The 17378-nt window shown below is 39.2% G+C and overlaps 1 protein-coding gene across 1 annotated transcript in view; it reads left to right on the top strand.

The window, feature by feature from the left end:
- Positions 1 to 5375: 5375 nt before the first annotated feature.
- Positions 5376 to 17378, top strand: part of LOC139144208 (receptor-type tyrosine-protein phosphatase F-like) — a 30019-nt gene continuing 18016 nt past the window's right edge. The window contains exons 1-5 of the mRNA XM_070714859.1: positions 5376 to 5616; positions 11302 to 11502; positions 12266 to 12526; positions 16591 to 16707; positions 17118 to 17278. Coding sequence (XP_070570960.1) covers positions 16652 to 16707; positions 17118 to 17278 — 217 coding nt within the window. The 5' untranslated portion in view covers positions 5376 to 5616; positions 11302 to 11502; positions 12266 to 12526; positions 16591 to 16651. The remainder of the gene's footprint in view (positions 5617 to 11301; positions 11503 to 12265; positions 12527 to 16590; positions 16708 to 17117; positions 17279 to 17378) is intronic.

A 17378-nucleotide genomic window follows, 5' to 3' on the forward strand; every position in this document is an offset into this window, starting at 1 on the left:
TGAAGTTTTGTATAGCTTGCATTTGCTTTACCAATGTGAGCTTATTGTATAGGCTGAAGTTGGCATCAGTATGTATGTATGTCATGTCCGACCACTCAAATAATTTGAGAACCACAGTACCTACAGACTTGATATTTGGAGTGTGAATGCAAAATGTGTAAACACCCGGATGGTATTTTTGTTTTGGCGATTCCTTCAAAAATGTGCAAATTATATTTTAGAAATGCCATTTTTGGTAAAAAAGATTCTTCTCTGTAATCGCAAGTCTGACTCATTTGAAACTTGGTATTGAGGTCCCTAGGGGTTACATCAGTCAGACTTGTTCAAATATAGTGGTGAAATTGCATAATTGTATTTTTTGGGCAATTTTTCCCATTTTTGGTAAAAAAATCTTCTTACTGAAACCATAATTCCAATTTATTTGAAACTTGGTATGGAGGTTTCTTCGGGTAATCTTAGTCAGAATTGATGACATTGTGATGAAATTTGCATATTTGTAGTCTTTGGGGCAATTTTTCTCATTGGTGGTAAAAAAAAATCATCTCCTCTGAAACTGCACTCTAATTGGTTTTAAACTTTGTATGTAGGTTCGTAGGGGTAACCTCTGTCATATTTGTTTGAAGTGTGATGAAATCTGCATAATTGTATGTTTGGGCGATTTTCCAATTTGTGGTTTTAAAACTCTTCTTTGAAACCACTGGTCCAATTCATTGGAAACTTGGTATGGAGGTTCCTAGGGGTGTCATCATTTCAATTGTCCTATAAATCACAAAGGGTCTATACTAGTCCCAAGGCCGCTTGTCCACTTAAGTATGTACACTGATAGTTGATAACACCTTCCAATATGACATGCCTCCCATGCCCAGTGCCAAGGATAAATGATATTAAGCTTCTAGGCCAGATGTCATCTTTATCTTATTATAGATATTTATGAATAGTTCAAATCAAGTTGTTAACGTTCATCAGTACCCACACTTTGATGTGTCTGCAAGAACTTTTCAGGATACAAAAGCTAGGTTGCTGGTTTTTATCACTCTCGAATGTACCAATTCAAAACATGTGAGCACAGTGTCCTTGACACTATTTTTTTAGTCCGGGGACTTATAGATCGGGTCCTGTCCGTGTGTGCGTCCGTCCGTGTGTGCGTCCGTCCGTCCGTCCGTCATCAACAGTTTCTCAGACACTGCTGAACCAATTTTGTTCAAACTTTGCACAAAGGCATAGCACTATGACCTACAGATGCACATCAATTCATTTTGCGATAAGATCCAATATGGCCGCCAGACGGCCATTTTATTACAATTGTTTCATGTACATAGCCATAACTCGGACATGTTTCAACTGATTTTATTCAAAGTTGGTACAAGGACATTGACCAATGTCATAGATATGCACGTCAATTTGTTTTTTGATATGATCCAATATGGCCGCCAGGCAGCCATTTTGTTTACAATTTTCCATGTCCTGAACCATAACTCAGACATGTATGAAGCAAATTTATTCAAAGTTGGTACAAGGACATTGACTTATATTATACATATGTACTTCAATATAAATATGTACTTTGATTTGTTTCTCGATATGGTCCGATATGGCCACATGGTGGCAATTTTGTTATGTTTTTTTTCATGTCGAGAGCCATAACTCTGGCAAGTCTCAACTGATTTTATTCAAAGTTTGTACCTGGACATTGACTTATGTCATACATATAGGTGTTGATTTTTTAAACAGTAAGATCAAATATCGCTGCGTGGCAGCAATTTTGTTACGATTTTCTCATGTTCTGAGCCATAACTCAGACATATTTCCACCAGTATTATTCAAAGTCGGTACAAGGACATTGACATATTTCATACATGCTCGTCAATTTGTTTCACGTCATGTAGCAGTATCATGTCAATTATTGAAGTTTCATAATTAGGCTGATATGTCAAGAAATACTGCATTAAATTTCATGAAACTTTGTACAGATGTTAAGGTCACATTGCCTTAACAGTGAAAAAGACATTTATCAGTGTCATTTTAATTAGGTTGTAATTGCATATGTAATGAACTTTCCTAATTAGAGTGATATATCCACAAATACAACGTCAAATTTGATGAAACTTGACACAGATGTTGATCTCATAGTGTTGTAAATACTGCACTAAACTTTATGAAATATGGTACCGGTGATAATCTATTAGTGTTAGGATAGTATTAAAAAATAAAAAGGTTTTGCAACATCCTGTCAACTAATTCCCAGTTGACTCATTTTAATGACCTTTAGGATAGTGGCCTACATTGGTTTTATGTTTTTTTCACCATGGAACTCATTCGTGGCCATTGAGTGCCATCTGTATCAGAGTATTTTTATCACAGGACCTGTAATCAAAGTACTCATTAGCAAGCGGGACTGTGTCATCAACGATGACTTGTTCCAAAACAGAAAAAGTTACAGCTGTGAAAATTTCCTTCTTCGTTGGTAATTTGCAGTAAAAATATATGATTAATAGTTATTCATGTTTATACCAGTATATCCTGATACTGTTTTTCAAGTACAGCCCAAAAAAAAGTTTGTTTCTCACCCTCATTCATGTCAATATAGACCTACCAGGTGAACCTTTTATTTGTTCATCTCAAGAGGAAAATTTAAGTGAAAAAAAAAGCTGTACAGATATCTCACTGTTACATTAAGCTGTCAAAATTATGCATTAATGCACAAAAATCAAACCACATCACTGTTGCTGTGCAAAAAAAAAAAACCTAAGGCATCACTGCTATGCATATGTTTCTGCATTCATTCCTATGTTGTTTTCATGTTGTTCATGCGTTCTTGTTGGTTGAAAAATAAAAAAGTTAGAAATAAAACTGTGTCACTGTATAATTTATTGCTCACGTGTTCACACATGAGCATATGTTTTAGCCATATTTGTCAGTGTGTATACCTGATATCTCAAGAACAGCTGAACAGATTTCAACCAAACTTGGTTTACATGTTCAGGACCAAAATGGCTAGAACTAAAAAGATTTTGATGGGCGTAGTTTTCATATTCATGAAGTTATCACAGTTTTAATTTTTCTGATACATGGTTGTCTATGGGAAGCATGATGACCATAGTGTTATATAGCAAGATTTACTGCACCAATCACCTTGAAACTTAACCATGCAAGCTATTATCTGAATAGCAATATAGCTCAAGAAGCATCATGCCAAATAAATTCTAATTTGCATATCTGACAGACGCCTGACTATAGAGTGAGACATTGGGCAGTGTCATGTTAATTTCAAGGTAATTTGCATATTTTATGAATTTTTCTAGTTAGTGACATAGTTTTGAAGTTTTAAAACTATTGCACCAAATTTGAGGGAAATTTGTACAGAGACTTATCCTACTGACACCTGACTGTACAGTGAGACATTGGGCAGTGTCATGTTAATTATCAGCTAATTTGCATATTTAATCAATTTAACAAATTAGCACTGTAAATGAGTGTATAAATGGCCCCACCTTTCCTCTTACAGATACACACACATGGTCTTACTGTGTACTATAAATACCATGAGTGTATAAATGGCCCCACCTTTCCTCTTACAGATACACACACATGGTCTTACTGTGTACTATAAATACCATGAGTGTATAAATGGCCCCACCTTTCCTCTTACAGATACACACACATGGTCTTACTGTGTACTATAAATACCATGAGTGTATAAATGGCCCCACCTTTCCTCTTACAGATACACACACATGGTCTTACTGTGTACTATAAATACCATGAGTGTATAAATGGCCCCACCTTTCCTCTTACAGATACACACACATGGTCTTACTGTGTACTATAAATACCATGAGTGTATAAATGGCCCCACTTTTCCTCTTAAATTCATTTGCATATCACATTCAATTTTGAAACCATAAACTTTCCCTTTTTGTCAAGCAATATACCATCATCTCCAGCTTATGATATATATATTGCATAACTTCTTAGATACAGTAGAGCATTCAATGCTTATGAAGACTTTTGAGTGAGACACAGACTGTTAGCACAAAAGTTAGTGAGGCAAGGATTCTCAGAAAGTAGATTGGTGAAATCATTTATGAAGTTCTATGGTAGATACGGAGATGTATCAAAATATGACCTGTTTGTTTCTCAAATGATGAGTGACAGTATACCCAATTTTGACTTACATAAGTATCGACAATTTACCAAATAACATTGGATTTGTCGCTTTGGGTCAATCTTGACGGGTGCAGCTGGCTGGCAGGGTACGCTTACCCATTCCAGACACCTGGTACCACCACTGTCTTGTGATTCAAGATGACCCCATTGCCTTTGTCATTTTCTATATGTTCCTTGGACCTGGTAAATTGTATATATACCTTGAATGATATGGTTATTGGACCTGCTTTGATGTCTTTTAACAGCTTTGTTATTATCAATATCCCAGTAATTCCTTGGCAAACTGTTGGAATGCATGTTAGTGTTTTATGATGTACATTGACTAGTCATTACTGCAGTGCTTTCTTTTCATCTATGTCCCTATGTTCACTCTTCTGACTATATAGAGAAAGGCGGTACTAAGAGACTCCAGGAAAATGATAAAGTAAGAGAGTGGATGACCACCAATCAAGTTCCTAAATATTTTGCCAAGGAAATAGCAACAACAATGGAAGTTTATGTGGTTCTTGTCAAATTTGACATCTGCAGAAAAATAAACTCTCAAAGGCCTTACTATGTACTGTATTGTAAAATGGCCACAGTTTTACTGCTTATGGGGTGCATATCAATCACACTCATTGGATCCATAATTCAGGTCAGCCCAGGATGGCTTCATAAATCTACACTGCTACAGAAATGTCATTTATGCTTATTTCTAAAAACTTTTATGATTTATGTGTAGTCTGACTGGAATACTTTAGAATTGTTTTTTTTGTTTTTGTGGTTCTAACACTAAGGCAACATAGGGGTCCCATAAGTGTCATTCTTCCTGGCGTCTCACAAGTCATAGTACACGTGTGTGTGTGTGTGTGTGTGTGTGTATACATTTGTCTATTTGTTTGTATGCTTATTTATCCATGGTTCTATGATAGTGTTTTTTTTTTATCTATTTATGTCAGTCTATGTGTTTATTATTTATTATGTATTTGTATGCTTGTTTGTACGTTTTTCGATATTTGTTGTTTGTTTGTTTATTTGTTTGTTTGTTTGTTAGTTTGCTTGTTTGTTTCCTGAGTACCCTGTGGTTTGACAAACACGCAGGACGCAGGTCGCGTTTTGAAGTCGCAGGTCGCATGTCGTGACCGGATTTCCATAGCCCACGGATGCTCTGTTATTGATTATTCACCAATTCCTGGAAACTTGAGCACGTCACAACACAGTCACGTGATCTCAACCACTCCATACAGGATCAGTCTCATGCCACAAATCGATCGTGTATGGAACAGAACGACATATGCCATGAATTTACGAGTGTACGTCGTATGAGGATATTCTGTGTTACTTCTCCTCTGTTAGAATAGCCATTGTATACGTCGATGTGACCTTGGTGTGGCTGAAAGTTGGTCGCGACGCAGATACATGCGTCACAACTTCGTGCACTGTGTTGAATTCTGTAACAACAGCTGAGAGGTATGTGAATTGTGATCGGTATTAGGCGCCAGCATGGAGGTAATGGCTCTAGTTGATCAAGATAATTTAACTTATACCACATGTACTGGGTTGGGCCGAAGGCTGAGCCTTAAATCACAACGGCTTGGCATTCGGCATCGCCTAAATCACAACGGCTTGGCATTCGGCATCGCCTAGCTGTAGCCCTGCGTACGATGCTGTGTGTTCCGCTACAGATAGCCCCGCTCACCACAGCCCTGCAAAGACCCGTACGTAGAGTTGGTGACTTCAAATCCATTTTTGGACTTGACGTAAAAAGCCAAATTACTGCCGAAATTCAGCGTTCTTGGGCCCAAGTCATATCCCTGCCTACCTCAGCTACTCGATCGCTTCCAAAAATGCCAGTCTTTTATTCTTTTGTCGTAAATAACCGTCGATGTCGGCAACTCTCTCGCTAGCCCTGCGTACGTACGCAGTGTACGCTGTGCATTCCCTGTGTGCGTTCCTAACACACAGCGTACACTGCGTACGTACGCAGGGCTAGCGAGAGAGTTGCCGACATCGACGGTTATTTACGAAAAAAGAATAAAAGACTGGCATTTTTGGAAGCGATCGAGTAGCTGAGGTAGGCAGGGATACGACTTGGGCCCAAGAACGCTGAATTTCGGCAGTAATTTGGCTTTTTACGTCAAGTCCAAAAATGGATTTGAAGTCACCAACTCTACGTACGGGTCTTTGCAGGGCTGTGGTGAGCGGGGCTATTAGCTGTAGCGGAACACACAGACATCGTACGCAGGGCTACGCCTAGCTGGCACATGTCAGTGCACTGTGCGGTGGCAGGTTTCTGGCCGACGACTTCTCATCTCACTATCAATCATGTACCGTGGGCCACGGGGCATCTACCGCAGGCAGCAGTAATATTCCGAATATTAGTATTACACTGTCGAGTTTATAATTGCAACGTGAGTGAGACCAACAACAACAACAACAACAACAACAGCAACAATAGATTAGTGTTCTTCAACGGTCCTACTAATTACTGCCCGTGACTGCCCGTAGCTGCCCGAGCACTGCCCGAGAACTGCCCGAGCACTGCCCGAGGAAAAAGTGGGTCAAATTTCGCCCATTTTAACACTAAGCCAATAGGTTCAGTTTATATCATGCCCAGCCAACCAAAAATATCATTGATTTGGCGTTAACCTGATGTTTTCTCCGGCAGTTTAGGAACACGGAAGACGTCGGTCTTCAGGACGTCGCCAGCTTGATAGTGAGATCATACCATTCATTCAGAGAGGTGGCACAATTACCTCGCCGAGTGCGTACAGCCTGACATTCTACCACCCCTTGTACTGAATGGTATGATCTCTCAATCAAGTGGAGACGTCTTTCTCGTTGAAAGCTCGGCGTCTTTCGGGTTCTAAAACCGCTACAGAAAACACCAAATCAATGATATTTTTTGTTGGCTAGGCATATGTAAGTTCAACCTATTGGCTTACTGTTAAAATGGGCGAAATTTGGCCTACTTGCTCCTCTGGCAGTTCTCGGGCAGTTCTCGGGCAGTCCTCGGGCAGCTACGGGCAGTCACGGCAGTAATTAGTAGGACCCTTCTTCAATACTAAACGACATAGACAGACAAACAGTTCATGCGACGCACAGTTGCGAGTGTAGTGATACATACGGCCGCCGCGTAGTATGCATAGAATAATGCAGACCTAGTATTATTCTATTATTATACATCTACCATCGAGAACGATAAAATTTAGCATGCGCTAAAATGCCGTACGGAACGCGCGCCCGTTCCGTAACACGTACGGTTTCAAGGCGCCCCATTCCCTGCGCTGTATCTGCGCGTTCACTATAGAACGGTTTCAAGGTAGTCTGGTTCCCTGCCCCCTTCTACGAAAAGGGTCAGGTATGCGCCATTCTATTCACGGCACTGATTGGACGACACTATGGAACATGTCGATTTGCTAAGGGGAGCACCTAAGTCTGCGGCGTCCGATGCAGTGTTATATTTTATTTCAAATTTCAAAAACAAACAAAAAACTAACTCGATTCTGTCATTTGGATGAAGTACGCTCTTTCACAAATATATCAGCTCGTACGACGTTTTGCATAATGAAACAGATTGATTTTTGAAGACTTGTGTAATGTTCATGTAACTGCCCCTCCTACTTTGTTGCTGAGTTACTGTCAAGGGCGCAGTCATTTCGAACATTCCAGCCTGACATCACGCGCCACGCGCATCCGCCATTTTGCCCAAAATCTGGGCAAAATGGCTGCCGCATACCTGACCCTTTTCGTGAGTGTAGCGCAGCCAGCGGTAGAAAGGGCGCAGGGAATCAGACAGAGTTTCAAGGGACCCCTTGGACGAGTGCCAGAACAAGTCCTGCGCGCGCTCTGTATGTACAGTATGTAGTGCACACACTCCAAAACTTGCAGAAGCGCGTCCGAGATAGCGTTCCACACTGGCGCGATAAAATCGGAAGAAAAATTGTTGACATTGCACGCAAACGGTCACTACTCCGACATTTTGATGCCCCGATCAGGAATGTAAGATGTATAATAATAAGGTTAACTATTACGAAAATACCGCAAAGGATGCACTCGGACAGTGGCGCAGCGCATCGCCCTCCGCGATACGCTGCGCCAATGTCCTCGTGCATCCTTTGCGGTATTTTTGTAATAACCTCATATTATTATTATTATTCTATGCATACTACACGGCTGCCGGTATGTATCACTACACTCGCAACTGTGATGCGACGGTCGGACATCACCCCATTCTTCACCAGTGTGGTCTATTCCGCTCTGCGTCTATGTGCCCCATAGACGTGTGTACATATGCCGAGAAAGAAAAAGTCAGGAAACCAAATGGCTATTTTGTATAGGGACTCTATGCCACCATGTCATCTTCGACGTTCGATTTTACTGTCAAAAGTAGCATCTATCAAAATGCCGATCGTTCCCTATCATTCTCAGAATTTATACCTGGTACTTAATTTGCTTCAAAACGCTCGTTTCATGTGATTTTTGGCTTAATTCGACGGATGCATCAGCAAAACATAAGCTTGAGCAACCTCCACTTTAATTTACAGACGTTGGCGCCGCCTACCCATGAGGGCCATTGGAATCAGGTGCCGCCAACTAAGCTGTTCGTGCTAAAAGGTGTTCGTGCTCAGTTTTTCAGGTGGCGGGCAAATTTCAAAAGTGATCAGCAGGCAGGGAGAAAAAGTTGATATTTACTGTGGGTGGGGAAGAAATTTCATTATTTTCAGTGGGCAGGGAGAAAATTTTTGACAGCGGGTACCGGAAATATTAGAGGGAGAGGAACGCCGTGGTTGATAGAACTTGAGGGGAGACAAAGCGCCTAACTTATTGGGGAGCAATGTTCCAAGGTACACTGCCAGCTGCTCGCACGACCTGGGTTGCCCACTGGGAATCTCAGCAGTGGGAAATGGGGATTTTCAGTAGTAGGGAGAGGGCAGTGGGGAGCTTGCATTGTTGTGGGGAGCGGGCAAACCATAAATACTGGAGGGCAGTAGGCATGAAAAATTCAGCGGGAGGGCACATTTTCCATGTACGCCAGTGGGAGGGCATTTACAAACAGCTCAACTTTCCCCTCAGTCAAAATTTTAGGTCTAGGTCAGAAATAAGTAAAATCTATATATCAGACTTCAAAACATGTTTTGTGATGATTTTGCGAAATTAATGAATTTTTCAAATTGGTGGCACCCGTGGAATGTTGCTCACGCCTATGTTTTGGCGAGGTGTCTCTCGAACTCTGCCAAAAGTCACACAAAATGAGCATTTTGTAAGGAGATGATGTATCAGGCATGAATTTTCGTGTGATTTTCGGCCGAGTTCGGAAGACACCTTGCCAAAACATAAGGCGTGAACAAAATTCCAGTCACCCCTTATGGATACACGGCACTAACGTCAGTAAAGTGGAGGTGCCCAACGTTCACTGTGAGGTGACCGGAATGTTGCTCACGCTTATGTTTTAGTGATGTGTCTGTCGAATTCGGCCGAAAATCACACGAAATGAGCGTTTTTGAAGCAAATTAAGTACCAGGTATGAATTTTTAGAATGATAGGGAATGATCAACGGTTACCTGATAGATGAACTTGCTACTTTTCACAGTAAAAAGCTCCAAGTTTGGGGCTTTTTCCAATGATTCAAATTACATGGGCAACTTCCTGTACTATTTCTACCGCTTTTGTAAAGAATCGCGCAAGTTATAAATGGCGAAAACAGCTTTTCCGGGGTAAGTGACCACAAAGCTAGCACATATGTAAAAATCATCCTTGGTGAACTTCCCCTTTAACTGTGAAGAGGTATGTAATAAAAATGTTATTGCCTGAATACATGGATTTATGTGCCCTCGCAGCAGGAGATTCTTTGCCTTCCTGGCGTGGGGAAATTGTCAACTGCTCTCGGGCACATATAACTCGTGTATTCAGGCAGTAATATATAATACAATGACATCAAACAGGGATAAATACCATGGCATAGTCTGAAAACATTAAAAAACATACATCAAGGCTATATAACTACATCATTGTTAGCACCTGTGTTTATGATGTACATGTACCGTAGTGTGAAGAAACTTGGCTTAGCCTCAATACATATACTGTAGAACATGCTTGCTGAAGCGTGATGCAGACCTGATCTGTACTGTCTGAAGTGAACTAGAAACAGATGTGACAATTTGGTATATTATATCACAGTCCCACTAGGACTGTGGTTATGCTGCTAGTCCGCACACATGATGAACAGTCAGTTGGTGTGAACTTTTATAGCAGTGTTTATAGCAAATGTGTTGTGGATTAAGTGCAGCAGGGTTCTCCATTTGAGTAGCCTACCTTCTATTCTAAGAATTGTGAGTCTTTCCCTTTGTAAATCATAGCTTTGTAATTTGTTCCAGTGACGCTCTCAGGGCAATAAATAATGATAGCTTCCTTTGCAAGTGCATGGTGCTTGATTGCGCTGCGTTTCCATTGCCGAAGGCAGGACAGTTTGATTATGAGCTGAGCTGAGCTAAGCCCATATCAAAAAGATGCACATAGTCCCATGCCTATATCGATGTCAGTACAAAATCAGGTTTTTTGAGTAAGTAATTCAATATAATATTGCGTAAAACTTTGTCAAACAAACAAACACACAAAGAAATTACCATATTCATTTGATCAGTTATGGAATTTAGGTACACCAAAACAACAGTAAAACTTGTGATAGCAGTCTTCTGAAAAAGCACAAATTCATTTCCCTTTGAACAGGTCCACTCTCACCTTTATTAACAACGGGTTTAGACCAAACCAGGGTGCTACATGTAGGTATCTGACCCAGACTGTGACAACGGATTTGCATGAAACTTAAAGTGCCATCCAAAAGGCTAACATTAATCAAAGTTTCACTTCTTAATTTGGCGTGAACTTCGATTCTGCTGAACAATAAAATGTTTTTGTCGGGGAGAAAGTGTTTTGCTCAACCCATGAACATGCAGTAATGCTTCTGTAAGTTCTCAAATAGAATATGTATCTGCTGTCTGTTTGAAATATTTTTGAAAATAAACTGCCAAACCATCAGTGTAGTTGCATCGTAACATGAAGCATTGCTGTTAGCCGTATTATTATTTCTTCGTGTAAACACAACTTGTATATTTTAGACAAGAGCTAAACTGAGTATTTTTTTCTCTCCAATAGATATCTTATTCAGCTGCAGTGACCGGTTCATATTTGGCAGGCATTCGAGCAAGGATTTAATACCAAACCAATTTTATCTTCAATTTTGTGGTGAACAGTGGTGAGTTCCTGATACAATGAAGTACGGTCAATTTGTCATGCAAGTCTTTCTGTTGACAATTGTGGGTGGACTATCACTGACCTACTCTCAAACATTGAATGGTAAGTACATTATAAATATGCCTCAAGGAAGTATATATGTATAATTCTTAGGAGCTGCATTACACAATAACTATTCGTATTCCTAGAAGTTTTGCAATCAAGGACATAAGATATTATCATAATCCAATACATTCTTTCCTGAACTGTGAGACAACACACTCAATGTCCTTCAAAATATTCAAAATACTCTATCAATTAGTTTTAAATACAACACTATAATGATCGATCTTCTGCAAGTTTTAATAAGTGTTTTAAGATCTCTATGATTGATTATGATCAGTGTTTTTGCTAAGGTTGGGCAACATTGGTAAAATGATGTGGGAACCGTAGTAACATTTCTACTGTCCCCTAATCTGATTGCATTGATATACCAAGGTGAACCCCGGTAAAATGACTGGAGAACCTGGTAACGTTTACGGGTACCTGCCTTAACAAAAACACTGATGATTGTAAGAAAGTAAACATTTTGTTGTTGACTTGTTTATCACTTTGATTGCCAAATTCTTGGAACGCGTATATCCACCTCCTGTTCATACTGATTCACATATCAGACAATAATTATACCAGCAGTAGATAGCAGTAGATAATTTACATTCTGGGGATGTCATGTTAGCCGATGCCAAATGAAAACAAACACTTTTTTCACTTTCTCCTGAAATCTTCCTTTTCACATTTAAAGAAAATCCTGGTCATAGACCTACTTATAAGTTACATGTATGTACTATGAAAGGTATTCACACCTGGTATAATATTTTTTTTTCAGCACGGACATCTCTTACAGTGGAAGTTAATGATACGGCTGAAATTGATTGTGAAATCCAGCAAAATGATGACAGGGCAATGTACACTGCTGAAGACATAACATGGTACAATCAAAACCAAGCTATACCAGGGCAAATGTACTCTACCATATCAAATACAACATCAGTACTTGTGCTTCCATTTGTACAGTTTGCTGATGCTGGAGACTATTCATGTAGGCTTGATAACGGAGTGGTATCGACCACTCAAATTCGAGTTGGAAGTAAGTTACGCAGAGAATTACAGTTTTACCAAAACCTAGATACCAACATGTATTTCGACCTAGTACTGCATACCTGTACCCACTTTCAGCTACCTTGAAGTTTGATGTGTATTGATCATGATGCTGTGTGAATATGAATGTATGTCACGTGCATGTGGAAGGTGGGAAAAACGATGTCTGATGATTACACATCTTCTTGGTTGGACCCAAAACTAGCCTGGTAAAGAAGCTGGCAAGTGTGGGTGCGGTCCTTCCACCATAGTCTTTGTGTACACGACTATGTGTACCGTATATATGACATAATGTTCCCATAAAGACCTGAATGCAAGAAGCAAAGTGACATCATAGCCATAGCACATATCCTGTCTAGTCATGGTTAAGGAAAATTTTCACAAGAGAAGGCAGCTCAACTTTGCAAAATTTCCTTACTTTTCAAAGTTTTTGTCCATGTTTGGTTAAATATCTTTTTCCATGTTGTAGGGAAGTTATTGTAAGTCTTGGTGCCTAGATATAGTTAAAATTTCTTTATTTACATGGAAAAAGGATATAACACTCAACAGACTGCTTGTTCCTCGTAAACGGCAATGAAAAGTGATATGCATAGGAAAATAATGATTTTTTCCTCTCTGCATGTTATAACAAGCATTTATGGCAGTTTCCTTGAAGGGATGTATGGGTTACCAAAAATAATCTTTTGTTAGTCTTTTCATCCAGTTCCCACAAGTTTAATGACTGCAAATAAAACCACAAATGTATATGTGTGTAAATGTGTGTATGCCAAGCCACAATATGGGTCACATGGACAGTGAACACCAATATTTGGATGTCTTGGTGCTAATAGTGAGCTTGGATAGACAGCCTTCAACTGTACAGCCACATAGAGTCAGAAAGAGGGAGAAATGACAAAAAAAGAGTGCTTTGACTTACTTATTGTGCCTTCAACACAAAGATTGTAAAAACCATAACGATTAGAAACAATGGGTCAAATCAAAGTTTTATTAATGCATAATAAAACACAATTTCCAGAATGTAGGAAGTTGATAAAGCAATACATGTATAGGGTAGTCACTAGTTTATTACCAGTCTGAAAGTGAAAATCGACTTACAGACCCCCATCATTATTTCAGCACTCTCAGACAGGTTCAGCTGAGATTCTCAGATATATTTGCAGACTTGATTTGATGTATGGTTGTATTCAAAAAATACCGGATCTTGTCATATCTGAGTATTTTGAACAGTGTTGTCTAAGAAGGGCAGTGTTTAGTACAATTACATACCTTAATGGTATAATATATACCGTATTCCTCCGATTCTAAAACCCCCTTTTCAGAACCAAAGGTGAGGGAAAACATGTGGGGGGTTGTATAAACGGATGTCAAAGCAAAATCGAACACCGCAGTTAATTTATGCTAATTGATGCAATATTATGCAAATTTTCTGCCCATGTTTTTTTATTCACGTGAGCGCTGCAGACAACTCATACTTTGTGATATCGACTCATGGCCATGCTGCGTCGATACTGACAGTCGAATCTGTACGGTATAAATTAATGGAGATCGACAAGTTTTGAAATTTAGCGTATTTGCCATACCCTCTTTTGCTAAAAAATACGATAGCAATAAATCTTCGTATTTCGTGTATAGATAATCACCACGATACTTCGTTGCAACAAGTACGCTCCAGCAGTAGCTAGCTCCCCATAGCAATGCATAGCATGGCCGCAAAGGTCAGACAAGGAGTAAAGGGAAAGTCCCTAAAGTTCCGCTGGCTGTGATTGGTCAATTCACGCAATAGGTCAAAGGTGTCAGTGACGTGCATGAGGTCAGGGTAAAATTCTGTTCAGCACATGCATACAGTGTGGTACACGGTGTCCGTCCGATGTTTTCTATATTACGATTTTCAATTAGCGTACTCCTTAAAATAAACGATCAATTACACGTTTTGAGTTTATTATTTTGCTCCTACGGTAGTTTCAAAAAGTCTAACCGTATCTCGAAACGAAATGTGATCTTATGAAAAGGCAGGTGCTAGGCTCGAACTGATAAAGTGTTGAAGCATCGCATCGGAAGGCTGGCCGAGACGAAAGATTGCTACGCCAATATGCTTACAATTTGATGAATTGAATTTTTGGCAATAAAACCTTGAAGTTTTTTATTTATTTGTATCGATGAACGAAATGTCTCTTGATGTGGAATTCAGTCATCTATGATCATGTGTTCGGAATGATACGAACATGCACGTTTTTGTTCTAACTGTAAGTGTATAGGGCCGTTTATGAAGTTTGGTATTTTTCCCTCGCAAGACTTCGAAAGCATGCATAATCTTGAAAATCTATCACACTATCGCCTACTCATTGCCGGGACTAGTTCAGAAAAGGGCACACACAAGCAAGAAATGCCGTCCAAACAATAAATATATTTATAACATGAGAAAAAAATGTACAAAATTGATAAAACATAAAGAAAGAAATTCAAAGTATTTTCAGTTCATGCGCGGAAGAAACTTCAGATGTCGCGTTTGTCGATACAATTGCCCTCTTCATCAAAGTCAAACCCGTCGAAGTCTATATCGTCACCTTCCCCCTTGTCACCAAACACGAGTCCTACGGCTTCATATGATAAGTCACCATCGAGTACCGGAATCTCCTCGGAAATCATGATGTCTTCAGTTCTGTCGAGCGCATTCCTGATACCAGTGGAAAGGAACGATTTTTTCACCACGTGAAATGAGCGAATCGTACTTGATCGACACGTTCAAAAACCCGACTATCGTAATGCTCATGTTATGGTCGCCAAATGGCATCGAAATATTCGATTCGTACTTGATCAAGATGTTCAAAAATCTGCTTATTTTGACGTTAGCAAAATGACAGTGACGAAAAGACGGCATTGTACTAGATCGAGACGCTCAAAAATCCAACTCTTTTAATGTTCATTTACGTAGCGAAATCAAATTGGCAAGTGGAATTGTATTGCCAGGAACAATAGAACCGTTCCCGATTGACATGTTCCAACACCAAACAATAGTGTGCTTGTTTTGAGGTTTGATACTTCACTTTGGCACTTGTTTGTGACTTTGATAAGCAACGTAGGTGTCTCGGATATCCTTGTCTCATTACATGACAATGGCTCTATTGTTCCAGTCAGAATTTGGGTGTACCCTCCCCGGGGGGGGGGGCGTTACAAACGAACTAACGACCAATTACGAATCGATATAATAATCCCGGGGGGCGTTATAAACGAGCGGGGTTTTAGAATCGGAGGAATACGGTATATAGAACGATACAATCTGGGTATTTTCTGAACAGCTTTACTATGGTACGCTTTTTGTTGTCACATTTTGCAAACAAAGTCAAAAATACAGTTTTTCAGAATGTACTGAACTTTCTAAACATCCTAATGAGGCAAAAGTCCTGTGCATGATCTAGACATGATATTTTGTTAGTTTATTATTGTTTGATATATTTAAAGAAGAATCTTAACATATCAGGTATTCTTCAGTGTGTGATATAAAATGCGGTCAGGTCAATTCAAACCGAACATCACCCAAAGTAAGGACATCATTTGAAATGATAATTTGAAGTCATCAATACAAATCTCTTTTTGCATGAACCCAAAATGCAATTTTTAAAGTTTTTAATAAGATATTAAGATTCCCCTCATGAACAGAATGTTGTTTTCCCTCAAAGAGTTTACACAGAGTTTTCAGCCATTTTTTATAAAAAATATCAGTAGATTTTAATGTAAATTTAGATTCAAATTTTAATTAATTTGTTTCCTTTGTATATAAATTTGCCAGGCGGTCACAGACTTTTTGAATGATTTCGAAAGAAGATGGTTTTCAGTTTCCTTAAAGGAAAATTTTGGCAAAGTTTAAACTATGTAGTTTTAAAGGCATTTACTTACTTTTTTTTTACACAGTTTCAAATGTGATAGCCAGGTTTCCTTATTCCTTGTCCTGCCAAGTTCAAATTCATCAGGTCAAGTTGATTCGAACCCATGAAGCACAATGTATCCCATATGGTGCATTTTAACAAATTCAATTTTCTTTTCTCACATTTACAGCTGTACCCAGGATAGCAAATTTTAGCTGTCAGGCCCGCAACATGAAGGAAGTCTGGTGCACATGGGATCCATTGCCCAGCAACTTACCAACAACATATGTTTTACTTATAATCTCAGGTTTGTGTTACTTGTTCTGTACCACTTCATATGGCAAACTACCAAAGTTAAAATATATGGTGCTCTATGTATTGTATACTGATGGGATTATGAATTAGTATCTTTTATGTAGAGTAAATCATACCCTCATTGTATGGGAATGCATGTGCATTTTTGTCCGCATGTCTCTAAGTCTGCCTGTCCATATCAAAAACTCACAAATTGCTTCATAATCTGCATGCATAATTATCTCAGTCTTTGATATGACAAGGGTGGTAGATTGGATTCCAGAAGATCCTGAGATGTACTTAAAGCTAAAAAATTTCCTTTGAGTGTTTAACCTGGTACCAGCCATCAAGCGATGTGTAGAATTAAAGGTTATACATATTTAACACTTACTCCAGATCCTTGTTAATCTTTGTCACTTGCAGTCATAGAAAGAAATGGAAAGATTGCCCAGACTCAGTAACTAAAGGACCAAACTCATGTTACATCGAGCAGTCTCTTGGTACACTTCATAACATGAGAGTAGTTGCTACAAATGATCTTGACAGTAAAGTTTGGCAATTCAACATTGATCCAGACACTCAGTGTAAGTTTACAAGACAACAGTATCTATCTTGCATTATTCATCATTTGTAATGATTTGGCAGTTTTAGACCAATATAAAGTGTATTTTAAACAAACTGCAG

Source organism: Ptychodera flava, chromosome 11 (assembly GCF_041260155.1).
Source record: "Ptychodera flava strain L36383 chromosome 11, AS_Pfla_20210202, whole genome shotgun sequence".
In the NCBI taxonomy this organism is placed as follows: domain Eukaryota; kingdom Metazoa; phylum Hemichordata; class Enteropneusta; family Ptychoderidae; genus Ptychodera; species Ptychodera flava.